This window comes from Melozone crissalis, unplaced genomic scaffold, assembly GCF_028551555.1.
Source record: "Melozone crissalis strain CALT ecotype California unplaced genomic scaffold, PUWL_Pcris_2 ptg000033l_1, whole genome shotgun sequence".
NCBI lineage: Eukaryota > Metazoa > Chordata > Aves > Passeriformes > Passerellidae > Melozone > Melozone crissalis.
Window position 1 is genome coordinate 4,988,676 of NW_026535811.1, and position 26,705 is coordinate 5,015,380.

Sequence of the window (26,705 nt, forward strand, 5' to 3'; positions counted from 1 at the left end):
GCTGGAGTCATTTCTACAGTTTTAACTGAAGTGGTGAGGAAGGGATTTAAGCTAAATCAATACACAACATACTTCAACTGATATGTGTCCAAAAAAGGCATTTGCATCAGCATAATGAAAAAGTGCAAGATTTTCATGTAGACAAGACTCAGAAGAAAATATAACTATATTATTCTTTGGGAATATCATGGACATGCCTTGTTTTGCCCTTGTCTGCTGTCAACACCTCCTCCACTGCCTCCAGGGGTCTGCTCCCCACTGCCTGACAGTTTTATTAACTATATCTTCCTGTCCTGTTTACCCTCAGGTACCCACTTGTTGGCAAATTACACTTCTCTTTATCACCAAACCACCACCCCATTTGATGTAGTTCTCAAGAACTGTAGCTTCCTGCACTTCTGCTAAGTTAAAAGGTTCCTCTTCAGGGTAGTTTCAACTTGGTGTTCCCCAGATTTTCCCCTTTCCTCTATTTGCAACAGTAAAAGTTACTCCAGCTTCAGAACACAACTGGCTGGGTTTTTCTCAGAACCCAAAATATATTGTTTCAGTCTTCTGAAACAACTTCTGAAACAACTTCTGAAACAACTTCTGCTGTGCCCAGTGCTTGGAAAGGTCAGACTGTGACTATTCCTTCTGGAAAGCCCTTCTTGCTCCAGAGGCTGACATACAGTGAGTGAGAGAAATTATAAAAAATGCCATTTTGAGCAGCCACTTGCTCAGCTTTGCATGATATCCCAGCACCTCTTGAGCTCACTGGTTTAGACTGCAGAGTGGGGAATGTCCTTGGGAAGAAGGAAAAGGTCAATCCTTCTTCTTTCTGTTCTTGGTTTGTCCCCCAGAGTCCAGCATGGCCAGGCCAACACTGGGATGCAGAGTGAGGAATTTTCTCTGCCCATTTTGCTGAGCCACCACCGCTGCTGCAGGGGGAACACAGGGGATCTCTGGGGATGAGGCACAGTGCTGAAACCACAACATGCAGCCACTCTGAGCACACCAACACGCAGAATAGGTTAGGCAGAGTTTGGTGCTGCACTGATAGAACAAAGAGCTGGCACTGTTGGCAGACATTTTAACAAATGGCTCATTTCCATGCTGCTGAATCCATGGCAAACTTCCCAATGGAAGCAGCCCCTGGCTGCAAATGTGCAGTTAACGGCCCAGGTCTGTGCAGCACACTCTGCTTCCCACCAGCTGCACACGGCCCACAGTCCCCACAGCTTTAGGAAATCCAACCATACTAAATTTTAGGTAGTCCTCCTGCTTCTCCTCGGACATAAATGTTGAAGGTAAGTACCTTGTTAACAGGAGGGAGAAAACAGACTTGATTTCCCCTCTACATGCATAACAATGCTTAAAAGTGCAAGTTTGGGAACATCTTTGAGACTAGTGGCGAGCTGAAGCAGGAGACTGTCTCATACATTTCAGTGCAAAAGACAGCAGGGAAAAGGAAATTCCTTTTTGTGTCTTTAATTTAAGGATCAGACAATTCAGAAAATTGGTATGTTAGTGATAACTGGCTAATTTCCTCTTAAAACCCATGTTTTTAACTTTTGAGCCCCTACCAGAAAATTTTCAAGTCTATTTATTACAAATGTAAGCCACCTTTATTTTTTTTCTTCCTATCCTTTTTTAGGAAAAGAGACAGAGGAAGACAGACTTTCCAACTTCTCCTTATTACAAAATCTAAGGGATACAATACCCAATTCAATCTGCTGAGTTAGGACTGAAGAAATGCAAAAGCTGTGGCCACACACAAGTTTAACTCTGCCCCCGTGTGTGCAAACATTAAAACACATCCATCCACCCTGGATCCTGCTCTGGTTTTGTGCTCAAGGGTGTGTTAGTTTGTGGCAGTAATAATATATGGCATTCCAAATGACTATGAAGCTATAGGACACCTTTTCTCTTCTACACTCACATGTCTTTGCATTATTAAACTCTTTTATGACTGCACTGGCTGCTAAAAAAAAACAAGCCATAGAGATATGCCTGCTGCTCGCAATAATAAAACAAGGAGAAGTGAAGAAAAGAAAGAAGAAAAGAAAGAAGAAAAGAAGAAAAGAAGAAGCAGTTCTGGAATTTTACCAGAGGGTAAAATGATCCTGTTAAGACTGGGGAAAAACAGGGATTTAATTTTACTTCCCACATTTGGCATGCCTGCCCTGTGTGAACTCCCCTGTTCTACACTGTGCCTCACCTTTCAGCCTGAGGAGTGGCTACCAACACCTTTGGAGAGGGTGAAAAGGAACTCCTTCCTCTGCAACCTCACACTGAGGTTTCTCCAGCATCAGCACACAGAGTGACAAGGCTCTGTCAATGTGAGACCAGCCCAGGCCACCAGCACTGTGGTGGGGACACACCAAGGGCTCAGCCCACACTCACACACCCAGCACTGAGGGAGCAGCTCTGGAAATGAGGGGCCTCTGCATCCCACCCTGCCCTGGGACTGGGCAGGAATGAAACCTGGGCACTTTCACTGAAGGAAACCTGGGCACTTTCGCTGCATGAAACCTTCTCTCTCAGGAAATCTACAAGAGGAACTGCAACGGGGCGTCAGAACACTCAGCGCATGGCACAAGAGAGACACAGCGTTGGGACAGGGCATTGCAGCAGCTGATCCCAGCAGAAACACCAGCCTGATCAGGACACACCTGCCCTCAAGCCTTATCTTTTGATAAGGGAAAGGTCCGCAGGGCGCGCTGCTGCCACGCCCCGAGTAAATCACCTTGTCAATTTTTAATTGATTTCAGCTTTCACATTAACCTTTGTGAGCTGGGTGTACAGAGGAAAAGCCACAGCCTTGTTTGCTGCATATGAGAGGACCCAGAGCAGCAGTGACAGCCCAGCATTGTCCCCTGCCCTGGCCAGTGGCCACTGTTAAACCAGGCAGGCAAGAGGCAGCTGTGGTGAGGCAGCCAGGAGAGAGTGCAGGACCATGGCAGCCCATGTGCAGCTGAACACCTCTGCCAAGATGCCCCTCGTGGGGCTGGGCACCTGGAAGGTAAGAGAGAGTAAAGCAGCTGCACTGCAGAGGTCCCAAAAAACTGCAGTGCCCCTGGTCAAGCTCTGGAGAGCTGTCCTGGTGCCTGGGGCTCTGCTCTGCCTGGCTGCTGGGCTGACACTGAGTGAGTTGGAGTGGAGCTACAGATAAATGGCTGCAGGTTGATTTCCAACCCTGGAGTCCACGTTTATCACTGCAAGAAATAGTGTTCATGTAAAGGCAAAAAAAAAAAAAAACCACCAACCTGGATTGGGGGGAGAATTTCTTTCCTTAACATGGTTTTATTTTGCTAGAACACAGGTGTTTAACAAGCACTACTTTGAAATTCTTAATACTTATGCATTTTTGCAGTCTGCAGCTGGGCAGGTAAAAGCTGCAGTGACGGCTGCCATCGATGCCGGGTACCGCCACTTCGACTGTGCCTACGCCTACCTGAACGAGAGTGAGATTGGGGAGGGGATCCAGCAGAAAATCAAGGAAGGGGTTGTGAAAAGAGAAGATCTCTTCATTGTCAGCAAGGTAAGGATCCACGGTTCCTGGAGCACAGCTGAGGGAATGCTTTGTGTGGAGTATTTTCCTAGCAGGAAGGTAAGTAATGGAGACAAACTTGATGCTGTAGGATAAAGCAAATCAGAACAGCGTTCAGGTCACTCCTGACACAAGCTTAAAATTTAACCTATCCTGCAGGGAGAGTTAAGAAGGATACACTGTGTCTGCACCCTGCTGTGACCCAGCACTCCTGGGGGATGGATTGATTCCTGCAAAAGAAGGGAAGCAGGAAAAGGCAGAGGGACGAGGTAGCCCCAAGCAAGGAAGCGATGCAGAGGTCAGAGAGCACTCAGTGCTTGCTGTTGACACCCTGCTGATGCTAAAGCACAGCAGAGCACACAGGCTGTCACTGCCTGCTGCTTGTTCCAGAAGTTGGGCTCAGAGCACTCCCACAGGGGTGTCCCTGCCATGGGAGGAATTGTTCTGGGCACCTTGGGACACTGTAATCAGCTCAGCACGTGTCCTGGGGAAGGTGGAGTTGGGGGGTTTTCTTTCCTATTACAAAAATCAGACTACTTAGCTGGAATCTGGAGTTAATTCTTACCTAAGGTTGGTGGCAACCACTCTTTGTGACTTGTCCTGTACCTTCTTGGCTTTGCCTGCTACATGCAGTGCAGAGCTCTGTGCATGCTCAAGAACAACACTCAGGTGCAGCACAGCCTCTGGAAGCCCCCTGCAGCCAAGGCACACCCTGAGAAAAGGGGTAGCACAAACGATGGGTGAGCTCATGGAACCAGAGACTGGCACTGACACTGCCCCCAGAGCCACAGGCCAGGCCCAGCCCAGAGCCTGCCACATCTGACAAGCACTAGGCTGGCCTCATGTCACATCACCTTCCAAAGAACAGGGAGCATTCCTGTGCTGTGCAGGAGAGCACCCAGAGCATTAACCAGGAGCTCACATCTGCCCTTTTTGTCTGCAGCTGTGGTGCACTTTTCATGAGAAGCATCTGGTGAAGGGAGCCTGCCAGAAGAGTCTTGCCAAGCTGAAGTTGGATTACCTGGATCTCTACCTCATGCACTGGCCCTTTGGCTACAAGGTACAGTAGCAGCAGGTCCTTTTGAAATCCTGGGAGATTCCAGGGAGAATTCCTGGGAGAGCTCCTCAGCAGAGCCAGGAGCACTGCTCCAGAAAGAGCCTGTGCCTGCTGTGCCCCTGATCTCTGCCCCAGTGCTGCACAGTGTCCTCTGCCCTCCTGATAACACAGAGGCAGCCCCAGCAACAAGGTCAGGCCTCTGGCTGCAAGCAAAAGCTGTGCCTCTTTCCCTTTCCTTTACAGAGGGGTGCAGTTTGATGCTTGATAGGAATTCTTTCCTCTGCAGGTTGCAGAATCACACAGTGCAAGTAAACACTTCCATTTCCCATTTCTCTCTTTTATCACTAGATCCTTTATACAGTACAGATTGAGCTGACCTTGCCTGTAGGAGCCTTAGTGATATTTCACAGACTTTGAATTTCAAGAAGATACCTATCAAAATGTGTATTCTCCCTTATGCTTTTGAGCTCAACTCCATTCCTCCAATATTGTTTTAGTTAGCTTTACATGGACAAAGTTGTCAAGTGAAACGGCACAATATTGTGGCATTTAGATAATTCAAATAATTCAAAATACTTTGGCCATACTGTCTAGTCACAGGCTGTTCTAAACTTTCTAATACAGCAATTTCAACAGTGAGCCTCCCCATGGCACATCTGTCAACAGATGCACTCCAGTATAAATGTCTGTGTTCACAGGGCCAAAGTCAATCCTCCACAGAGCTGTTTAAAAACATCTAAAGAAACTGTTACTTGAACAATACATGGAGTGAACTCATGTAAGACTCCAGAATATTGTTCTATAAGTTAACCACTTCCCTACATGCACTTTCTGGATCATCACTTGAGAGGGTCCAGCAGAAACACCTGTCTTTATTGGCATAATAGATGACAAAAATGTATGAACGAAGAAGTGACTGAAGAACTATTAAAGTTATGGTGAGAGTTATTTGATTTTTTTAATGCAGTATTAGCTTTAGCTCCTTACATCCCTGTTGGGTGATTTCACACAGCTAATGTCTCAGCAGAGATTATTTCAAGCCTTCTCTCTCTCTCTAACAGGCTGGAGAGGAATTGTTTCCCAAAGATGACAAAGGCATGGCCATACCCAGCAACAGTGATCTTCTACAGACGTGGGAGGTAAGTTCAGCCAGGGCAGAAGAGGAATGCCCTCTGTCCTCATCAGTCTTTGCCATGCTTCCATTGCCTTCAGCAGTCACAGATCTGTTGTCATGTTCACACAAAATTACCTGGAAGGAACATAAGGCAGCACAAAATAGCTTTTCATAATGGGCATGCTCAATCCTTCCCTGGTTATTCCTGTTGTCTGAGCTCTTACTTGACTGGAGCTGCACACCAGACTGAAGCTAGAAAAAGTTCACTGTGGAACAATAACCACTGTACAATTGTTATCACCACAGTTCTTGAGTTGCTTAAACAAATTTCACAGAAATAAAGACATTTTAGGTTGAGATCTGGCCTGTAATGTGTGGGACAACCCTCCAGTGCTTGCACAACAGTGGATTACTGAGTATCATCATTCTTCTCCTCATGCAACTCAGTGTGAATTTCTACACACTCAGAGAATGAACATTTGGGCTTGGGTGAGATGGCATTAATGTGCCAGCACCTGCTCTTCCCACAGAGAACTTTGCAATTTCAAACAGTTCTTTTGTGCTGCTCATGGTGGGAAACAAGTCACATTAGGAAGAACATCATCAGGAGCTGCCTTGCACACTGGATGATGATTTTGCTGTTTTAGGCCATGGAGGAGCTGGTGGATGCTGGCCTGGTAAAAGCCATTGGATTCTGCAACTTCAACCATGAGCAGATTGAAAGAATCTTGAACAAGCCAGGACTGAAGCACAAGCCTGCAAATGTCCAGGTGAGCTGCAGAGTGACTGCAGGTGACTGGATTTGTGGGATTATAAAGATCCATTTACAGTGGAATGAGGAGAAAGGGTGAACAGGGAAGATACAGCATGTACTTTAATTCCCTCTCTATGGACATTTCAGAGTACAGCACTTGGATACTCCTATTTTATTTATCACCTTGTTCAACCACTGTTTAAGGATGTTGGAGAATTTCCCTGAAAACAGCCTTTCTGGAATAATGAACAACCCAGAGATGAGCTTTGTGAAACCCCCCCAGCAGAAACTGTACAAGCCTTTTGTATCAAAATAGGTGTTTTAATACTAAGGATGGGTAATATATGCAAGGATAATGTGAAATTAGGGGGGAAAAGCAGCCTCTAATTGGACCAGGAGATAATTTATGGAGCACAACAATACTGCAGCAGTTCTGCCACTGTCAAACTCTTTGTTTTGTGTTGGCAGATTGAATCTCATCCATACCTCACCCAGGAGAAGCTGATCAAGTACTGCCAGTCCAAAGGGCTGGCTGTGACTGCATACTGTCCCCTTGGCTCTCCTGACAGACCATGGTAAATTTGCTTTGCAATCTGCCAGGGAGGTGCTGGGGGTTATGACTGAAGCCCTGAGACTACACATACACCACTCACTTCTTATTTAAACACAGACCTCTGTTGCTGTGCTGGATCTTTCTGTGGAGGTTTCTGGCCACTGATTTGTTTCCTCTGTGTAGGGCTAAGCCTGAGGATCCTTCCCTGCTGGATGACCCCAAGATCAAAGAGATTGCAGCCAAGCACAACAAAACCGCAGCACAGGTGGGTACTCCTTCCCAATGCAGGAAAACAGAGCTCCAGAAAGGGTAGAACCTCTGTGCCTTCCCCAGGAATTGTGGCACTCCTCTGATTTTTCCCTAACAATGCAGATTTTTTTATTATATTACCTCCAGGACACACTATTAACTCTTTGGCCATCAAAAAGATTCTTGACCACCTTCAGATGTCACTTCCCCTCTATAGTAGTCACAGGTGACCCCTGAGGCAGGAAATGATTGGTTTCTGACTTTAGGGCTTTGGAATGCTGAACACTCCTTTCATTAAAATTATATTATATTATATTATATTATATTATATTATATTATAGTATATTATAGTATAGTATATTATAGTATAGTATAGGATATTATACCACAGTATATTATACCACACTATATATGATATATAATATATTATATATATCATATATATGTTATATGTTATATATTATGTATTATGTATTATATATTATGTATTATATATTATATATTATATATTATATATTATATATTATATATGTGCTACAAAGGATATTTAAGAATACTAAAGAAAACTCATGACTGTCTCCTGACTGCTTGGACTTGATACACTAATTAACATAAAAAAATTCTACTAGAATCTAATCAAGTAATCACTTTGGGTAAACAATCTCTAGAACACGTTCTACATGAGTACAAACAAAGGAGTAGTAAATGAGGTAAGAATTGTTTTCAATTCTTTTCTCTGCGTCTCTCACAGTTTCCCTCTGTTCAGAGGGCATGTGAATACCACACCCCTCTCAAGTCCTCTTGCAGAGAATGTAAACCTTGCACAGACTGCTAAAATCCCAAACAAAAGGAATGGAGTGCCCCAAACCTGGATGGGAAGGGAGGTTTCCTGTGAAGCTTCACCCCTTCCCTCTTTGCTCTCCAGGCACTGCAGCCTGACTGCAGGGTCAGGGATGGTTGAAATGCAGCTCTGCAGAAGTGGGGATATCTCAGGGAAAGCAGCTGTTGGAACAGGAGCAATGATTCAGTTGTCTGTCCTTGCAGGTTCTCCTTCGCTTCCAGATCCAGAGAAATGTGATTGCCATTCCCAAATCTGTCACCCCACAGCGCATTGTGGAGAACTTCCAGGTGAGGGATCAGGAGTGAGCAGGGGCTGCCCTCAGGGATGGCTTGGATCCTTTATCACCCCTGCCATGGGCTCCTGCAGCAAGAGGGATGGGCTTCTTCTTGCTTAATACACTTCACTGAGTGTTAAACCAGGCCTACTTCTTGAGAGTTTAATCAGCAATCTTTGCATGATATCATTCCCTGATCCATGCCTTGTGGATGGATGTGTGTGGTGTTTGTGAGGGTCCCCAGGACGAGGGAAGAGATGAATCTGACTCCATGTCTCAGAAGGCTGATTTATTATTTTATGATATATATTATATTAAAGAATGCTATACTAAAACTATACTAAAGAAAGAGAAGAATACATCAGAAGGTTTAACAGGAATGAATAATAAAAACCTATGCCTGACTCCTCAGATTCCGACACAGCTGGACTGGGATTGGTCATGAATTAAAAACAATTCACATGTTTGGATAAACAATCTCCAAATCACATTCCAGAGTAGCAAAACATGCAGAAGCTGAGGCTTCTCATCTTCCCGGGAGAAGAAATCCTGGTGAAGGGATTTTTCAGAAAATATCACAGTCACAGCTTGCTTGGAATCCCCACACAGAAACATGCCAGAAACTTATCTAGAATCAGTAATGTTCATAAAATGATCCCTTATGTCCATAAAACAAGTTGTTCTTCATAATTCAGTGGTCCATGTGTGAAAATGGAGCAGTGTGGAGCTGCTCCTGTGTTTCTCTTAGGTTTGTTCAAAGAAGTGATTTCCATTTGTATCTCGAATTAGGTGTTTGACTTTGAACTGACTAAAGAGGAGATGGCAACTATTCTGTCCTTCAACAGAAACTGGAGGATCTGTCAAATGAGCGTGTAAGTGATGCTGCTTGTTTTCTTCTAAATCTTAAATTCTGAATATTCTTTACAAGGAATTTTGTGTCACACCTTCTAGGTAACATGAAATTCAAATTTTTGTTAATTATGCCAACTCAAACTCCAACTGGTTTTGGTTTGTCCCAAAAAAATTACATTTTCAGGAGAGGGCTTAGTATTTTCATTTTAAAAACAAAACAAAAATTAATGCAAATTATATTCTAATTTTTAATTCTTGGTTTTTAGGAAGCTCTCTTGAATTTAAAAAAATGGGATGTTTAACTCATCTCTGTGTGTACTAGAAAAAGGAGAACGTGTATCTCCCCCTATTCTTGCTGTAACTCTGTGATGCAGATCTTCCCTTGGTGGCTCTTCCATGCACACAACATATCTCCACATCACATTTAGATCATGGGTGAAAATAACAGTCCCATTTTTATTTCTTTCAGGTCCAAAAATCTCAAGGAATACCCTTTCTATGCAGAATACTGAAGGTGCTTGTAACGTGGCCTTTACTAGACCTCTGGTGCCATCTGCCAGGGAAGGCTTAGGATCTTTATACCACAACATTTGGGGTTTTTGGAAGAAGGAAAGAGTATTTTCTACAGCACCACTATTCACTGGTTGCCTTCAGTCTTGCATCAGCAGAAACCAGATGTTGACAAACACACCCCACAGATCCACTATTTCATCGGAGGTATCTGCATTTTAAATAAAATTAACTTTAAAATGCAAAAACCTAATTGGTGGAAAGCTTTCTGTCTACTGTAGGAGAAACCCAAAACCCTCCCACCCGTAGATACACAGAGGGGTGGGCTGCAGTCACTGCACAGTGGGGACACAGATCCTGCCTGGGACACTCAGCATTTTCCCCTGCCATCCCTCAGCACCCACCTTGCCCCCCCCTCCCCAGCCACAGACCTGTTTTTAATAGACAAATACAAGAATTTTCACAGATCTTGCAAAAAAACCTCTTGAGAAGACACAGAGAGATTGGTGGGACCTCAGAGGATGCTCGTGGCTTGATCTGAACTCCAGGCACGAAAGAGGCCAATGTCTTAAAATCAGATTAAATCTCTACCCCCCTGTTTTATTCCTGCCTTAACAAGCATCTGGAAGTTGAACCAATGCACACCATTTAGCAATGTAAATATTCTATTCCAACATATACTCTATTTTCAAAGGCCCTGCCATCATCTGACAACCCCAACCACACCTTCAGGACAAAAACAAGCGTCACCTCCTGGGGATTGGCATGGTCTGGGCAAGGCAAACAAAGCAAAACACAAAACCTGCCCAAAATCCTCTCTTAAAACCTTAAAACACCAAGGTGTCTCTCACAGCATGCCTTGGGAAAAACAAGCACCAGCCTTCACAGGAGAACATCAGTTCACAGAATGAAGTGAGTGGAAGGACAAATTGCATTTCTCAGCCCTGCTCTCCCGTGTGGTTAAACTGTAACACCACATCCTGCAGAGGACAGCTGACAGCGCTGCCAGAAACCTGGGGCAAGATTAAATTAAAACTAATTATCTTGTCTGCCTTCAGTTAAATGAAGCAGAAAAATCTTGGGTGGGAGAGGCATCCGGAGAAAACAGTATATATTTTAGATTTATGTTTGTACCTGAGGGAATTCCCCAAGCACAAGCAAACAGCAAAGCCCCCTAAGCAGCCCTGACGGGATATTATGGAGAACTTGGAGAATCCTGTTGATAAATTAATTTCTTTTTCATTGCACTTTCAACAACCAATCCGTATAGCATATTTTGCCTCTCAAGAATTGCAAAGTCAGTTTCTAAAGTGAAATTAAAAGGCCGCCTACCGTTTATTTGTACACTTGTATGTTTCCTTCTGAAATACGGTCTGCACTTCCCTAAAGGCACAGGGACACGCGATCGCTGTGATATTCGCTGTAAACTCAGCATTCTTCAGGAGTTTTGAAAAGACATTAAAACACGCTTTCCCTTAAAGGAAAAGCGTTTAAAAGGAAGTGATTTGTAGTGATCATTTCCGAAATGCCTCGCAAACTCACCCCAAGTGAAACTGTTTGTGCCATGTTGGTGTCACTCAGGGAACCCAGCGGGCGTCAGAACACCCGGGCACATGGCACAAGGAGGATAAACACGGACACAGGGACAGAGCGCTGCAGGAGCAGAGCGCTGCAGGAGCTGATCCCTGCAGAGACACCCCTGCGCTCAGCCTTTATCCTTCCGTAAGGAATTTCACCCTTCTCCCGGGGGAACTCCCGGATTCCCTCCCACCCGGGCTCCCTCCCACATGGCCTCCCCCCTCACTACATCCCCCATGACCGCCCAGCGGGCTCCATTAGCTGCCGCCGCCGCTGCTGATTGGCTGGCGCCGCGGCTCGCGCGGGGCGGCGGTGCTGATTGGCTGCGGGCGCGGGGTAAACATGGCGGCCATGGCGGGGTATGTGCGGCTTGGGGCTGCCGCCAGCGCGCCCCTCATGGGGCTGGGCACATGGAAGGTGAGGCGGGCACTGCGCTGTGGGACGGGGCAGCGCCTGAGAATCCCTCAGCGAGACCTGTCCTGCCCTTTTTTCCCTCTCTAGTCCCCCCCAGGGAAGGTGACAGCCGCGGTGACGGCTGCCATCGATGCCGGGTACCGCCACTTCGACTGTGCCTATGTGTACCAGAACGAGAAGGAAGTCGGGGAGGGGATCCAGCAGAAAATCAAGGAAGGCGTGGTGAAACGAGAGGATCTGTTCGTGGTCAGTAAGGTATGGATCAGATGGTCATGGATTATGGACACACTGGTTTTACCTGTGCTAGGAACAGGTAAACGCCGTAGCACTGGAGAAGTTTGTAATGTCAATAAGTTAATTTTTGATACCCTTCTCTTGTTTCCTGCGCTGCCACACAGCCCAGGCTCGCTGCGTGTGAAGAGCCCTGGGCAGGCCTCACTCCACAGCTCATTCCCAAGAACAGGGAGCATTGCTGTGCTGTGCAGGAGAGCACTGTGGAGCTTTCCCCCAGGAGCTCACATCTGCCCTGTTTTTCTCTCCAGCTGTGGTGCACCTTCCACGAGAAGCCTCTGGTGAAGGGAGCCTGCCAGAAGACTCTTGCAGACCTGAAGCTGGCTTACCTGGATCTCTACCTTGTCCACTGGCCTTTTGGCTTCAAGGTACAATAGCAGCAATGCCTTTAACTTCGTTTCTTTTGCCTGGCTTAACAGCCCAGCAATTGTTCTGGCTGGTAATTACATGCCTGTTATTTGTGCCAGCACTGCTCTGGTGCTCCTCTTGACCCTGTGTGACTCAGGCTTTTGGTCTTTGCTCCAGAGGCAGTTGTTTTCGTACCCTTTTGATCCTGGGAATGATGGCCTGAAAACCAGAGAAACTAGAAACAGCTCTCCCAGCTCCAAGCATAAGACAGGCTGCTTTCCTTTTCTCTTGCAGATCCAATGTGTGTTAATCTAAAAATCACCCCTTGTGGGAACAGGATTGCTTTTTGCTGCTTCTCTGCAGTTTTCCTTTGTGTGCTACAGAATCAGAGAGCAAAAGAAAGCATTGCTGTTTTCCATCTCTCTCTTTAATCACCAAGTCCTTAATGCAGTACAGATTGAGAAGCCTTAGTGTTGTTCCACTGAGACAGGTATTTAAAAGGTGGAATTTCTGTGAGAGTGTTTAGGAGTTGATGTCTGAGTCAATCAGTGAAGGATTTGATGTCTGAGTTTGAATATTTCCAGTCACAGCCTTTCTGTCCTCTCTCAGTCTGATCCCTCCCAATTCTACCTATTGCCTTTGAGATGCTCATCTTTTTTGCATGCCTTATTTTAACTTTATATGAACAGAGCCATGAAAATGAAATTGTCTGATGGTGACAGCAGCAAAGAGCTGTTAAACACAGTTCAGTCTTGGCATCTTTTCATAACTTGTACACCAAGGCTCTTCTAACTTTCCTGGTGTTGGTGTCTTTGCACTGAGTGTTGTTATGGAAGAACTGTCAGTGCACACAATAGCTCTTTACAGTAGATCTGGTGTTGTGTAGGCCAAAGTGTTGATGCCCCCCTGGAAAAAGAAGAAAAGCAATTCTTGCTAAGTGGGAACTAAAGAGCAGCCCCTGAAGGGAGCACATGTGAGCCTGGAGGCTGCAGCTCTGACTGGTTTGTTCCCTGTGGGTGTTTGGGTGAGCCATCACTTCCAGGGGTCCAGCAGAAAAACCTGTTCTGCTGGGAATGGTCACTGGCAAAAATGCCTTGAATTCCTTCCACTTCTCAGAAGGAATGACTGAGTGGAGACAAGCACCAGCACTCTTGCTCTAGAAGTTTAGGATATTGTGGTTGTGAGCACTCAAGTGGATTTGTCAAGAGATTTTCAAGCACTTTCTGTGTCACTGACAGGCAGGAGAGGATCTGTTCCCTGCAGATGACAAAGGCATGGCTGTCCCCAGCAACACAGATATCCTGCAGACGTGGGAGGTGAGTTCATCTCCAGTGGAAAAGTCACATCTCCTGTGCTCAGCAGTGCTGTTGGCTTCAGCAGCTGCAGAATGTTCAGCCGTGGAAAGAACTCACGGAAATACACGGGTTTAAAAATGTGGTTTAAAAAAATGTTCATTTAAAAATTGTTTAAAAATTTAAACATTTCTTCCCATGAAAACAAACAGAGCATGTCAGGAAAAATGTGTTCAGTCATCTCTTAAGCCACTGCATGCTGACTGTGCTCCCCTTTCTGCCAGGCCATGGAGGAGCTGGTGGATGCTGGCCTGGTAAAAGCCATTGGAGTCTCCAACTTCAACCGTGAGCAGATTGAGAGAATCTTGAACAAGCCAGGACTGAAACACAAGCCTGCAAATAATCAGGTGAGCTGCAAGGTGACTGCAGGGGAATGCTTTTCAGGGATTATAAAGATCCAATTACAGTTGAATGAGGAGGTAGGAAAAAGGGAGAACAAAGTAGACACAGCAAGTACTTTAAATTCCTCTCTCTGGACATTTCTTCATACAAACAGAACCAGAATGTTTCCTTTTTGTCTCATCTTGAACCACTAACTTAGTTACTTGAACCACTAACTTTGGAGTATTTGCCTGGGAACCATTCTCTCTGGAGCCATGAAGAATCTACATATGAGGGATCATTCTGACATAATGACTGACTCTTATAAAGCCTCTCAGAAAAAAATCCAAAAAGCACATAAAGACTAGGTATAAAAGTTGGTGCCCTATAGAATTATAATCTTGTATTGTCACATAGGCCACCTGCAGGGTGGGGTGAAGGCAACCTCTAATTAGGAAATTAGGATTCAGAAAAACCTCTGCAGCAAGGGAAAACTACAGTAGTTTTACAGCTCTAAGTCTATGCTTCTGTGTTGGCAGATTGAGTCTCATCCATACCTTTCCCAGGAGAAGCTGATTGACTACTGCCACTCCAAAGGGATCACTGTGACAGCATACTGTCCCCTTGGACGTCCTGATGGGTAATTTCCAAGTGGGTTCATGTGATTTATGACTAACTGAGTAATGGTACAGGTGTATATCTATTTTTTTTTTTAAATTAGTGGGGCTAGATAGAATCTCTCTGAAGTGATTCTGTGTTGTTTCATCCTTTTCTCCCCCACTTTGTCTAGTTCTAAGCCAGACGCACCTTCCCTTCTGGATGACCCCAAGATCAAGGAGATTGCAGCCAAGCACAACAAAACCCCAGCACAGGTGGGTAGGTGCCAGACAGTGGATACCCCTTCCTGTAACAGAGAAATTTGAAAACCTGTCTGAAGAGAGGGAACAACCTCTGTGGTGTTACCTGTGAATAATGCTGCTTTTTTGTCTTGTTAACAAGCAGTGCAGGCTGGATATTCTGTGGCCTGCAAGGTATGCTACTACTAACTCTGGCCATCAGTCAAGAAAATATTATTTGACTCATCTTCACTTAAGTCCTTTTGAAGAAATTAAAACCTTGCATATCGTGCAAAACTTCTGGGTGCCAAGAAAAGGAATTGACTGGCCCAAAGCCAGAATGGAAAGCAGACCTTCCATGGGGGCTTCCACCACTTCCAGGGCCAGGGATGGTTTGAAATGCAGCTCTGCAGAAGTGGGGATATCTCAGGGAAAGCAGCTGTTGGAACAGGAGCAATGATTCAGTTGTCTGTCCTTGCAGGTTCTCCTTCGCTTCCAGATCCAGAGAAATGTGATTGCCATTCCCAAATCTGTCACCCCACAGCGCATTGTGGAGAACTTCCAGGTGAGGGATCAGGAGTGAGCAGGGGCTGCCCTCAGGGATGGCTTGGATCCTTTATCACCCCTGCCATGGGCTCCTGCAGCAAGAGGCCTGGGCTCTTTCTGTCTGTCTGGAAGTCAGGGCTACAGTGCAAACTACAGTGAAGAATAGCCAGAGCTGTTAGTTCTATCAGCACACTGTTTCCATCAGGCACCTTACATGGTGTCTCCTGTTCTTCTGTTTCTTCCCTCTGCCAGTAGAGCCTGGAAAATCCAAAGATATTTCTTTTCTTTTCTGTGTTTCATGAATCCATCATTTGTACCCAGCATCCTTTCTGATATGAACTTGTTCTTTAATCTTGTAGTCTTGCTTCTGATTTGATTTGTTCAAAGAAGTAAAATCCAGCTGGTTTTCTCTTTTTAGGTGTTTGACTTTGAACTGACTAAAGAGGAGATGGCCACCCTTCTTAGCTTAAACAAAAACTGGAGGATCTGTGCAATGGTTACGTAAGTGACAGTTTGTGTCCTTCAAACTCTTACATTTTCAATGATCTTTATCCTGATCTCACAGGAACTGGTGTAGCTGTTGAATTGGGGATATTTTGAAATCTGAAATAATTTTGGGCATGAAGCATTTATTGTTATACTTCCACTGTATTGACTGAAAGGCAAGTGTAAGTCATGCTGTGTGTTCATTGTGAATCCATTCTCCAGGAAACTTTGCATGCCTGGAATTCCAAAATGAGGGTTCTAGTTGGTACCTTTGGCTGTGTCCATATGGGAGAAACGAGCACTAGGCAGTTTTAAACTTTGGGTAATTTTTTTCTGTGGGGTATTATAAATTGTTGTCAGCTCTCACACAGGTGGTTGTGGTGGGGAATGACCATCTGTTGTGCAGTACAGAGCACAGCTACTTGCAGAATGTGCACCAGGACAGGAAGCCTTGGCTGCAAGGCCACAGAAACTGCTGCTGTCTGTAAGCAGTGTGAATTTTAATTCTGTATCTACAAAGTAACTTGGTCCCACCACTGTTCAGTGCCTGAATTACAAAAGACGGCTGGAACTTGTTGGTCCTGTAGGCTGTTTCTATACTATCAAGTCTCTTAAGTTCACTCTGCAGTTACTCAGTTCAGAGCCTCCTTTGAAGGCTCCTCTGTACACCCACTGTTGTTCTATATAGCAATTATTTTAGCCTTGAGTAATCCTTCCTCTTTGATTTCCTCCAGGTGCAAAAATCTCAAGGAGTACCCTTTCAATGCAGAATACTGAAGATGGTTTTTTTCCTGGCCTCTCTCAGGCCCCCAGGGTCTAATGAGCTTCTACCATGGCCTCAAAATGTGCACTTTGTAGCTGACACACTGTATCCCTCCTCCCAGCAAAGGCACAGGATATGTGTTCAGTGACTTTGGCGTTTCTTCTTCGGTGGAAGGGAATTGTACAATTGTTCTGAAGAGCAGAATGTGGGCTGTGATAATTCTCATTACGTGAGTGTCTCTGCATGGCTGAAATAGCAAAGGAGAAAACAGATGAGGGAACTAACAACTGACTTTTATCTGCTGTCTTGCATCAGCACCACTTAAGGCTGAAGGGTTAAGGATATGTAAGTGCAGGAGAAAAATCCATCCTGAATAATCACATAATCACTGCCTGAAGACAAAATTAACTTCTAGGGTACAGCCCAAAGCTTTCTGGGAAATAAGAATGAATGGGAGAAGTGTCCAGACCTATAGATGAATAACAAGTCATATTGGGCCTTATTTCAGTCCCTTTTTTACAGGCTGAAGCTGGACAGAGATTGATGTTCAATTTCATTCTTGACCAAAATAAAAATATTTGAATTACTGCTTGTTTGGAAGTTCTATTCTTATGTTAAAAATAGCAAACCAAGAAGCTTGCATTAACAATGTAGCTGGAAATAATCATCCCTATTCACTTTTCAGTTATGTCACCAGAGCATTGAGACCTTGTCTTGATCAAAAGTTGAATCATTTGGTGTAACAAGCATTGACACAGCAATGCTGAAAAGAACAGTTGAGCAGGACAAGCCTGTTACTGGCATAGTTTATGAAAATCCTTTCACTAGGATTTTCCTCCTGAGAAGCTGAGAAGCCTCAGAAAAGAAATGTAAACAATAATTATCTGCTGGCTGTGCACTGTGGTCTGGAGAAGGTTTGCCAACAGGTGCATCTTTGATTGGTCTCATGTGGATTGTTTTAAATTATTGACCAATCACAGCCAGCTCTGTTGAGGCTGTGAGCTGTCATGGGTTTTTTATTATCATTCCTTTCTAGCCTTCTGATGTCTCCTTTCTTTAGTATAGTGTTAGAATAGCGTTTTTAATATCATTTATATAATAAAATAATAAATCAGCCTCCTGAAACATGGAGTCAAGATTCTCCCTCTTCCCTCATCCTGGAGACCCTTGCACACCACCACACAAGCCTTAGTATGGACTGTGGGTTAACAAGCAACAGGAGACCAACACCTGAAACTGCTGGAAATCTCTGCACTGATTTGGTTGGTAGCCAGTGCTGCTGTGTGGCTGTTAAAAGCCCGCAGTAACAGAGACTGGGGGAGCTCAGCAGTGTTGAGCAGGTGTCTGCTGCAGCACAGAAGCAGAGGGTGCCTGGTGGAACTGGTACCCGTTAATGCTCAGATGCTGCCCAGAGCATCATCCCACCTTCGGCGGGAGCGCAGAGCGCGCCCTGCAGCGGCGGGGGCTCGGGGAGAAGCGGCGCTGGCCCAGCCCGGTGTCCCCAGGCCGCGGCTGTCCCGGGCGGGCGGGCGGGGCCCGGGACGGGGCGGGCACGGCTCTGCCGTCGTCAAAGGCTCGGCGGGCGGTGCTACCGGGCAGCATTCCCGGCTGGAGCCATGGCCACCTCCCTGCAGCTCTGCACCGGGGCCAGGATGCCCCTCGTGGGGCTGGGCACATGGAAGGTAACGGGGACAGCGGCCGCTGTCAGAGGGGCGGGCTCCGCGCCCGGTGCCTTCTCCCCGCGAGGGTCCGGAGCGCTCGGGGGTGGGCAGGGAGCGGGGACAGCTCGGCTCGGTGACGCGTCCCCGGTGCCATCCCCAACATCCCGCCCCGGATGCTGCCGGGGATGCCCTGTCCCTCCGGCGGTCCCCGCAGGCACAGCCCCGGCTCTGCTTTTAAAGCCGCGTTCCCTGCCGTGCCCTCCGTCCCTGCTGTGCCACTCCTGCGCGGGGGAGAGGTGGCGCTTGGGTGTCCCCAGGCTGGGAGAGGCGGCGGCTCCGTCCCTCCCGTAGCCGCCAGGGATGCGCGGATCCCATCCATCCATCCATCCATCCATCCCTCCCTCCCTCCCTCCCTCCCTCCCTCCATCCATCCATCCCCTGCTATCCCGGCCAGGCTCCCCGGGCCCCTCTCCCTGCCCCTTCCCGTGCCACTGCACTGGAGCCCCTCCCTGCTGCTTCCTGGGCGAGGTCCCCGGGAATCACCCGGTGGCTTTAGAAGACCATTCATGCGTTTTGAGCAAGTTCTGACAAAGAGGTTTGCACTGCTGTTACGATGGCTACAAAACCACTGATGGTGGTTTTGTATGCCTGGAAACAAACATTGCTGGATTTGTGTGAACAAGATATGCCAACATTTCCTTGTGCTCAGCTCTTACATGCCCTTGCAGGGTACAGAAACACACAGAATTGTACACCTCCTCTGTCTCTGAAGGAAGCAGCTCACAAAAAGTTCCAGTTACAGGTGGAATGTGCCCCAGGACAAGCTGGGCTAGAGCACAATGTAACACTCCAAAGTGATGTGGATGATTAAGGTGTAGACCACTGCCCTCTCCACAGAACCAAAATTCTCCCGGCTGGGCCGTTTGGCTGTTTCTCTTCCTAGACACAGCACTGGGAAGTGAGGAGCATTGAGCAAGGGGCACTGCAGAGCTCCCTGGCACAAAACTTGGCTTTCCCTGGTCCATCTCTGGCAGTGCTGGGGGCTCTGCTCTACCTGGCTGTTGGCTGAGCGTGCTTGGGACTGGACTTATGGATAAATGGCTGGAGGCTGGCTTCAAACCCTGCATTTGTGAGATGATGAATGCTTTAAGAACATGGCATGGAAAAACTCTACTTAATAGAAACTTCTGTTAGATAGCTTCTGTTGCAGTGTTGGAAACAAAAAAGTTTAATGAAAGGCAAAATAACAAACAGAGATAAACCGAGCCAAGTGCAAGAGGTTCTTGCTCCTGGTAAAACACCTCACAAAAGCCATTAGTTTCTTTCTTCTCTTCTGTTTCTAGTAAATTGCCCAAGCGGGACTTTTTGGCTTCTGTCCAATTAGCTATCCTTAAGTTTGAGGTGAAGTCCCTTAGGCCTATGAAGTGGCTTTTTCACTTAATTGAAAAAAAAAAAAACAAACTTCTGAACATCTTTCCTTTTTGAAGGGACAAAAGATAGTTTTGTTACTCTGTCCACAAAGAGCACAATCCTATAGCAGCCTGCATCTTTAAGATGATGAGTGCTTCAAGACCACGGCATGGAAAAATTTTACTTTAATTGTATGCTTCTTTAGTTGCTAGATAACTAAGAAATGGCCTGGATGCTTTGATTTGGGATCTTCTTGACCTTCTTTTTGCAGTCTGCAGCTGGGCAGGTGAAAGCTGCAGTGACGGCTGCCATCGATGCCGGGTACCGCCACTTCGACTGTGCCTACGTGTACCAGAATGAGAGTGAGATTGGGGAAGGGATCCAGCAGAAAATCAAGGAAGGGGTTGTGAAAAGAGAAGATCTCTTTATTGTCAGCAAGGTAAGGTGACCTAGGATGCAGGGGAAAGCTTTGTGACAATATATGCATAGAGGGAAATTCAGAGCAGTGGGGAAAGGCTGTGTGTTATAGTGTGGAGTAATTAGGAGAATAGTTCAGGCCCATACTTGGCAGAATCTTCTTTTTGTCACTGTATTTTGTAGAGCGTTATTTAAGATGTGTTCCACATTCTCCATTTTCATGGGACTGTTCAAAATACATATTAACCAGAAATAGTCCCAGAAAGTGTGCTAGCTTTCTTTCCTTCTTCAGGAAAGAGCTTTAAGCAAGGAGGTCACAGTCTGGCTTGATTTTTTTCTCTAGCTGTGGTCCACTTTTCATGAGAAGCATCTGGTGAAGGGAGCCTGCCAGAAGACTCTTGCTGACCTGAAATTGGATTACCTGGATCTCTACCTCATGCACTGGCCTCTGGGGTTCAAGGTACAGTCACAGCAGGGCCCTTGGTTTTCTCTCCTGGAAGAGCTCCTCAACAGAGCCAGGAGCACTTGCAGCACCACTGCTGCTCCAGAAAGAGCCTGTGCCTGCTGTGCCAGCCCTGCCCCAGTGCTGCCCACCCTGCCCTGCTGTGCCAGAGCTGCCCACCCTGCCCTGCTGTGCCAGCCCTGCCCCAGTGCTGCCCACCCTGCCCTGCTGTGCCAGAGCTGCCCACCCTGCCCTGCTGTGCCAGCCCTGCCCCAGTGCTGCCCACCCTGCCCTGCTGTGCCAGAGCTGCCCACCCTGCCCTGCTGTGCCAGCCCTGCCCCAGTGCTGCCCACCCTGCCCTGCTGTGCCAGCCCTGCCCCAGTGCTGCCCACCCTGCCCTGCTGTGCCAGAGCTGCCCACCCTGCCCTGCTGTGCCAGCCCTGCCCCAGTGCTGCCCACCCTGCCCTGCTGTGCCAGAGCTGCCCACCCTGCCCTGCTGTGCCAGCCCTGCCCCAGTGCTGCCCACCCTGCCCTGCTGTGCCAGAGCTGCCCACCCTGCCCTGCTGTGCCAGCCCTGCCCCAGTGCTGCCCACCCTGCCCTGCTGTGCCAGAGCTGCCCACCCTGCCCTGCTGTGCCCTGATCTCTGCCCCAGAGCTGCCTGCACAGCGTCCTCTGCCCTCCTGATAACACAGAGGCAGAGGCAGCCCCAGCAACAAGGTCAGGCCTCTGGCTGCAAGACTGACTCATGCTGCTTAACTTTGGGCTAAAATCATCCTTTCCTGCTTTGAGGGAAGGAAGGGTGTACTTTGCTGCCTGACAGAAATTCTTTCCTCTGCGTGTTACAGAATCACATAACAAGAGAATGTTTCTGTCTTCCATTTCTCTCTTTAATCACTGAGTCCTTAATATGCACAGATTGATCTGACCTTTGCTGTAGGAGCCTTAAAGTTGTTCCACAGACCTTGGATTTCAAAAGGTGAGACTTTCTGACATCCATGTCAGAAGTACATGAAATACATCTCATCCTTCATGTACTTCAAAGGATTTGATGTCTCAGTCTGTGTCTCATCTTGGCTTTTTCTTTCTGCTGCAGGCAGGTTAAGACCTCCATCCTATCTGTTGCTTTTGAGCTTGTCAGCTGTTTGTCACACATGCAAAGCTGTCATGGTTAGTTTCATGTGAACAAAGAGCTTGAGTAAAAGTGTCATAATACTCTGACATGGCACAATACTCTGAATCTGCACACTGGATGTGGAGCAATGTGCAGATGTGGGGTTCTGTTTCTGAGTTTGTACATCTGGGGTGTTCTGATTTGCCACCGGCTTAAGCTGAGGCTCCCCTCCCAGGCCACCTGTGTGTTTACATAAAACCTTCTGCAGTAGATGTGGCTCAGCTTAAACCTGACTTAAATGTTCCTGGGACCTTAACAGATCCTTCAAAAAAAACCTACCCCAGTTCTCTCTTAAAGGAATAGTAGAGGACTACAGGAAGCTTTTTTGTTCCACAATAAATTCGTCAATTGTTTATCTGTATGTGTTTTAGTGAGACACTATTTTGCTTGGTCTGGGAGATACACTTGACATTCCTAGTAGGAATGATTCTGCATAATTCCTACTAGGAATGATTGCTGGTAAAATTGCCAGGAACAATGTAGACACATATTAACATTTTCTGTACTAGTAGCTAAAGCCATCATGGTCTTCAGTTGTCTTGCTATTAACTTGATGTTTAAGTAATAAAAAGAGTGTTTAAATATTTTTTATTTTTTTTACTGACAGGCGGGAGAGGAGCTGTTTCCTGCAGATGACAAAGGCATGGCTATACCCAGCAACACAGATTTTCTAGATACATGGGAGGTGAGTTCAGCCAGGGTGGGAAATCGTGTTTTCTGTTGCTGGCAGCCTTTTCCATGTTTTCATTGCCTTCAGCAGCCACAAAGTTCTTATGTATTTATTGCACCATATACAATGCAGCTTTTTAAAACATACATGTTCAATCAAGTTGATAATCTTTAGTGAATCTGCAAGCCAGACTGCTTGACCATAACAGAACTGTCCTCTCCATTGTTCTTAAATTGCTCAAATACACTCTACTGAAATAAATCAGGTTGTGATCATACCCACAGCCTGCACTACAGCCCTCTGGTGCTGGCTGAAGAACACATCACTGATTGTCCTTATTTCCCATGTGAAAATAACTGAGAGAGAATTTCTGCCATCTCAAGAAAGGAGCCCTTGGGTTTGGGTGAGATGGAAGACATGGCACAAATACACCAGAGGTCACTCTCCCAGAAAAGACAATCTTTGCAGCTCCAAACAGTTGTCTTTCCTTGCCCATGAAGGGAAATGAAGCCACACAAGGAATAATTCCTTCAGGGCCTTGTATATAATCACATACAAGGCTATAATAATATCCTTAATAATTCCTTCACGGCCTGTCTTGTACACTGGTGCTGACTGTGCTCCCCTTTCTGCCAGGCCATGGAAGAGCTGGTGGATGCTGGCCTGGTAAAAGCCATTGGAGTCTCCAACTTCAACCATGAGCAGATTGAAAGAATCTTGAACAAGCCAGGACTGAAGCACAAGCCTGCAAATGTCCAGGTGAGCTGCAAAGTGACTGCAGGTTTTGTGGGATTATAAAGATCCAATTACACCTTGTAATTTGCATGAGGAGATGCAAAGAGGAAGAACAAAGCAGACACAGCACAATTGTGCCCTGAGATTATTTCTGAGTACTCATAAAGATGTTGTAGATCTGTGTTCTGATAGGGAATGAAGTTGTGGTACACAGATTACACCAGAACTTCTTAAAGTAATTGTTCTGTTATTAGTAATGGCATCAATCTGTTATTAATAGAAGATAATTGTTCACACAATTATCATGTGGTTTTTGTCATGCAGGAATCCACAATTCAGTCACCCAGTTGAAAAGGGTGGTCAGTTTTAACTTCTATACAGAAGCAGCATTTACTGACACACTAGTGGCTTCCTGGTATCTACTCTGATTTATGTAAAATAAAAAAATTAAGTGTTTTTAAACACACACACACACATATATATATAAATCACCTAGTCTTTGTCTGCATACAGCAGCCACTGCCTCTTTGTATGTAGGAGCTGCAGAAGTTTATCCCTTCAAAGGGGCTTGGACAGAGTCAAACAACTCTTACAGTTCTGAATTCAGAACTTTTTGCATATTCACTAAGAGTACTGAGTTCCCTCAGTCTCCAGAGCCTGCCAGTTCTTCCTCTGCATGTAGTTACAAAAAAAAAAAGAGCATGCTTAAAGGAAAAAAAAGCATCTTTTTCCTAACCTATAGCACATGAGAAAGGGGCAGCCATTAATGAGAAAGGGAGCTTTGATGTCTAGAACAGAGCAGATGCAGCATGTCCTTCTCATCCCACTCCACATTATTGCTGAATATACAGGGCATTGGGTTTTCAATATTTGCTAAGCTACTGCTTAGAAATCTAAGAAGGACCTCAGAACATGCCAAAGAACCCAGAGGTGAGCCTTATGAAATGCAGAACAAAGACCAAGACATACAAAAAATGTCCCTGTAGAACACTAGAGCTGATAACACTCTGCAAAGAGCGGCCCGTGAGGACAAAGAGCAGCCTTTAAGGGGATTATTATCATTAGGGGATAATCCCTGCAGTGAGGTACAGCTGGACTCCATCAGTCTCTACTCTTCTGCTGGCAGATCGAGTGCAATCCATACCTTACCCAGGAGAAGCTGGTGAACTACTGCCAGTCCAAAGGGATTGCTGTGACAGCCTACAGCCCCCTGGGCTCTCCTGACAGACCATGGTAAGGCTGCTTGGCAATTTGTGAGGGAGCTGGCATGGATAATGCTTGCAGCACTGAGACAGTGAGTGTACTATTAGCCATTGTTCTCAAAACAGACTTTGGGTGTTATCTCTCCACTGTGTAGGGCTAAGCCAGAGGATCCTTCTCTTCTGGATGACCCCAAGATCAAAGAGATTGCAGCCAAGCACAACAAATCCACAGCCCAGGTACATGCATGCCAGATGCTCATATCCTGCCCTCCTTCAGAGCTTGGCCTGATATTCTTCCCATCAATTTATCTGACTTTCTTATTGCATTTCTCCTCCTGCAGCCAGTCAAGTCACAACATCTGCATTTAGTGATCATATTCTGTTTATTCTTTCTGAAAGAAACAGTCAAGTTGCTCCAAAAGAATAAAATGGGGGCTGTAATAATCTTCTGTCAAAATATGGACTGGATAATCCACATTTAGCAAGAGAGAGACTTTGAGCGACACAGACTGTGGGTACCCCTTCCTGTAACACAGAACAGATAATGACAATGTAGAGGACAGGCTGGCTCTTTGTTCCCTGCCTCCTGTGTGAGAGGCAGCAGTGCAGGCTCTGCTTTCTGTGTGCCCTGCAATGCACACTCTCAGGTGTGCTCTGTCATCATGAAACATTTTCTTGACCCGTCTTCAAGTGCTGGAATGTTTCGGTCTTCATCTCAAGTCCTCTTGCAGAGGATGAAATGTTGATAGAAGTCTGGGAGAGCAGGAAGGTTTGACTGGCCCAAACCTGGATGGGAAAGGAGCCCTTTCATGTGAGGCTCCACCACTTCCCTCTCTGCTCCCCGGGCAAGGCAACCAGGGCTGCAGGGACAGGAATTACTGGAAACAGGGATTACAGCTGTTGGAACAGGCTCTGCTTCCTCCAGAGCAAAAGGAATGATTCAGTTGTCTGTCCTTGCAGGTTCTCCTTCGCTTCCAGATCCAGAGAAATGTGATTGTGATTCCCAAATCTGTCACCCCACACCGCATTGCAGAGAACTTCAAGGTGAGGGATCACACTTCAGGAGTGAGCAGGGGCTGCCCCTCAGGGATGGCTTGGCTTCTCCCTGCACAGCAAGGGAAAAGATCCTTTATCATTCTTCCCTGCTCAGGCAAGAACACCAGGCTTTTTGTCTGTTTATACACTCTGCTAAGGGCTAAACTAAAGGTTACAGGTGGAGAGCAGGAATAAACCAAGTCTTTTTTTAGTATGCTGATAATTCTAGCAGTCACTTTACATGGTGTCTTGTATTCTGCAGACTGGAGATGAGTTGCCACATGGCTTTTCACTGGCACTTGAGTGCAGCAGCACACCACAAAAGGCTTATGTAGAGCAAGCAGTGTTAAGAAAACAGCTGTGGTGTTCACAAACCATGCTGCTCTATTGTTAAGTCAGTGGTTTTTGGCTGCAGCTGGTCACTGGGATTTCAAAAAGCCTAGATAGATTAAGTGAAATATGGCAATCTTGTAGATGTGCCTGTGGAACAGGACTGAAGGATGCATCTCTCACAAGTGGCAGATGCAAGAGCCTGCCAAGTGCCCTGCAACAGCTGGCATGTGTAATTGCAACTTTAGATTAATTTCTGTTTTCCCTCTGCCAATGCATTCTTGGTGATACAGAGATGCCTTTTTCATGAAGCAGTCATGTCTTCTAACCAGCTACCCTGTCTTGCAGACTTGTTCTTTAATTTTGTGGATTTTGCTTACAGCCTCTGGTTTGTTCAAAGAGGTGATTCCCAGCTGTTTCTCTTTTCAGGTGTTTGACTTCAAACTGACCAAAGAGGAGATGGCAACTATTTTCAGCTTTAACAGAAACTGGAGAGTCTATACAATAAGCATGTAAGTGGTAGCATTCAGTATTCTTCTCCAAACCCATAAGTTAAGAATACTATATACACAGAGATTTTAATTTTGCACCTAAATACTGCTTAGAATGCCAAGAGCCTGAATGATGAAGTAATTGGGATGTTCCAAGTGCACAAAAAAGACATGCTATAGAGGAAAACAATTCTGGACTGAACCCAGCCTTCAATTTCAGAGTTCAGATCCCACCTTAGTGGCTTCTTTAAGCAAAACCAGAAAGGAAAATCATGACTAAAATGAAGTCTTCTATTCCCTGCAGGGGCAAAACTCACAAGGACTACCCATTCAATGCAGAATACTGAAGATGCTCAAATCCTGCCCTCCTTCAGAGCTTGGTCTGATATCCTTCCTATCATTTTATCTGACTTTCTAATTGCATTTCTCCTCCTGCGGCCAGTGAAGTCACAGCATATGTATTCAGTGATCA

At 46.0% G+C, this 26,705-nt stretch overlaps 3 protein-coding genes across 4 annotated transcripts; all 3 read left to right on the top strand.

Annotated features, from left to right (window-relative positions):
• Window positions 1–2,935: 2,935 nt before the first annotated feature.
• Window positions 2,936–9,735, top strand: LOC128940633 (aldo-keto reductase family 1 member B7-like). The gene is made up of 10 exons (XM_054282183.1): window positions 2,936–3,001; window positions 3,353–3,520; window positions 4,473–4,589; window positions 5,648–5,725; window positions 6,348–6,470; window positions 6,923–7,029; window positions 7,191–7,272; window positions 8,301–8,384; window positions 9,161–9,243; window positions 9,693–9,735. Exons 1-10 carry the CDS (start codon window positions 2,936–2,938, stop codon window positions 9,733–9,735), a joined length of 951 nt encoding a protein of 316 aa, XP_054138158.1.
• Window positions 9,736–11,649: 1,914 nt separating this feature from the next.
• Window positions 11,650–17,255, top strand: LOC128940629 (aldo-keto reductase family 1 member B1-like). Its single transcript, XM_054282178.1, has 10 exons — window positions 11,650–11,728; window positions 11,813–11,980; window positions 12,268–12,384; window positions 13,603–13,680; window positions 13,941–14,063; window positions 14,577–14,677; window positions 14,828–14,909; window positions 15,355–15,438; window positions 15,838–15,920; window positions 16,640–17,255. Exons 1-10 carry the CDS (start codon window positions 11,654–11,656, stop codon window positions 16,680–16,682), a joined length of 954 nt encoding a protein of 317 aa, XP_054138153.1. The 5' UTR covers window positions 11,650–11,653; the 3' UTR covers window positions 16,683–17,255.
• A 1,029-nt stretch (window positions 17,256–18,284) lies between these two features.
• On the top strand, window positions 18,285–26,679 carry LOC128940632 (aldo-keto reductase family 1 member B1-like). Of its 2 annotated transcripts, XM_054282180.1 has the most exons (10): window positions 18,285–18,350; window positions 20,011–20,178; window positions 20,500–20,616; window positions 22,378–22,455; window positions 23,077–23,199; window positions 24,302–24,408; window positions 24,533–24,614; window positions 25,338–25,421; window positions 26,172–26,254; window positions 26,538–26,679. In XM_054282180.1, the coding sequence occupies exons 1-10, from the start codon at window positions 18,285–18,287 to the stop codon at window positions 26,578–26,580; spliced, it is 951 nt and encodes a 316-aa protein (XP_054138155.1). In that variant the 3' UTR covers window positions 26,581–26,679. The 2 variants fall into 2 exon arrangements, with proteins under 2 accessions (XP_054138155.1, XP_054138156.1); XM_054282181.1 differs by lacking the exons at window positions 18,285–18,350; window positions 20,011–20,178; window positions 20,500–20,616 and adding an exon at window positions 21,501–21,575.
• Window positions 26,680–26,705: the final 26 nt, after the last annotated feature.

Excerpts from the sequence above, each read along its gene's own strand:
- LOC128940629 (XM_054282178.1), top strand. The coding sequence starts at position 11,654 with ATGGCGGCCATGGCGGGGTATGTGCGGCTTGGGGCTGCCGCCAGCGCG. Across the intron at positions 11,729-11,812 it reads TGGGGCTGGGCACATGGAAG|TCCCCCCCAGGGAAGGTGAC; the intron begins GTGAGGCGGGCA and ends TTCCCTCTCTAG. Across the intron at positions 15,439-15,837 it reads GCATTGTGGAGAACTTCCAG|GTGTTTGACTTTGAACTGAC; the intron begins GTGAGGGATCAG and ends TTCTCTTTTTAG.
- LOC128940632 (XM_054282180.1), top strand. The coding sequence starts at position 18,285 with ATGGCCACCTCCCTGCAGCTCTGCACCGGGGCCAGGATGCCCCTCGTG. Across the intron at positions 20,617-22,377 it reads ACTGGCCTCTGGGGTTCAAG|GCGGGAGAGGAGCTGTTTCC; the intron begins GTACAGTCACAG and ends TTTTACTGACAG. Across the intron at positions 24,409-24,532 it reads GGCTCTCCTGACAGACCATG|GGCTAAGCCAGAGGATCCTT; the intron begins GTAAGGCTGCTT and ends TCCACTGTGTAG.
- LOC128940633 (XM_054282183.1), top strand. The coding sequence starts at position 2,936 with ATGGCAGCCCATGTGCAGCTGAACACCTCTGCCAAGATGCCCCTCGTG. Across the intron at positions 3,002-3,352 it reads TGGGGCTGGGCACCTGGAAG|TCTGCAGCTGGGCAGGTAAA; the intron begins GTAAGAGAGAGT and ends GCATTTTTGCAG. Across the intron at positions 8,385-9,160 it reads GCATTGTGGAGAACTTCCAG|GTGTTTGACTTTGAACTGAC; the intron begins GTGAGGGATCAG and ends ATCTCGAATTAG.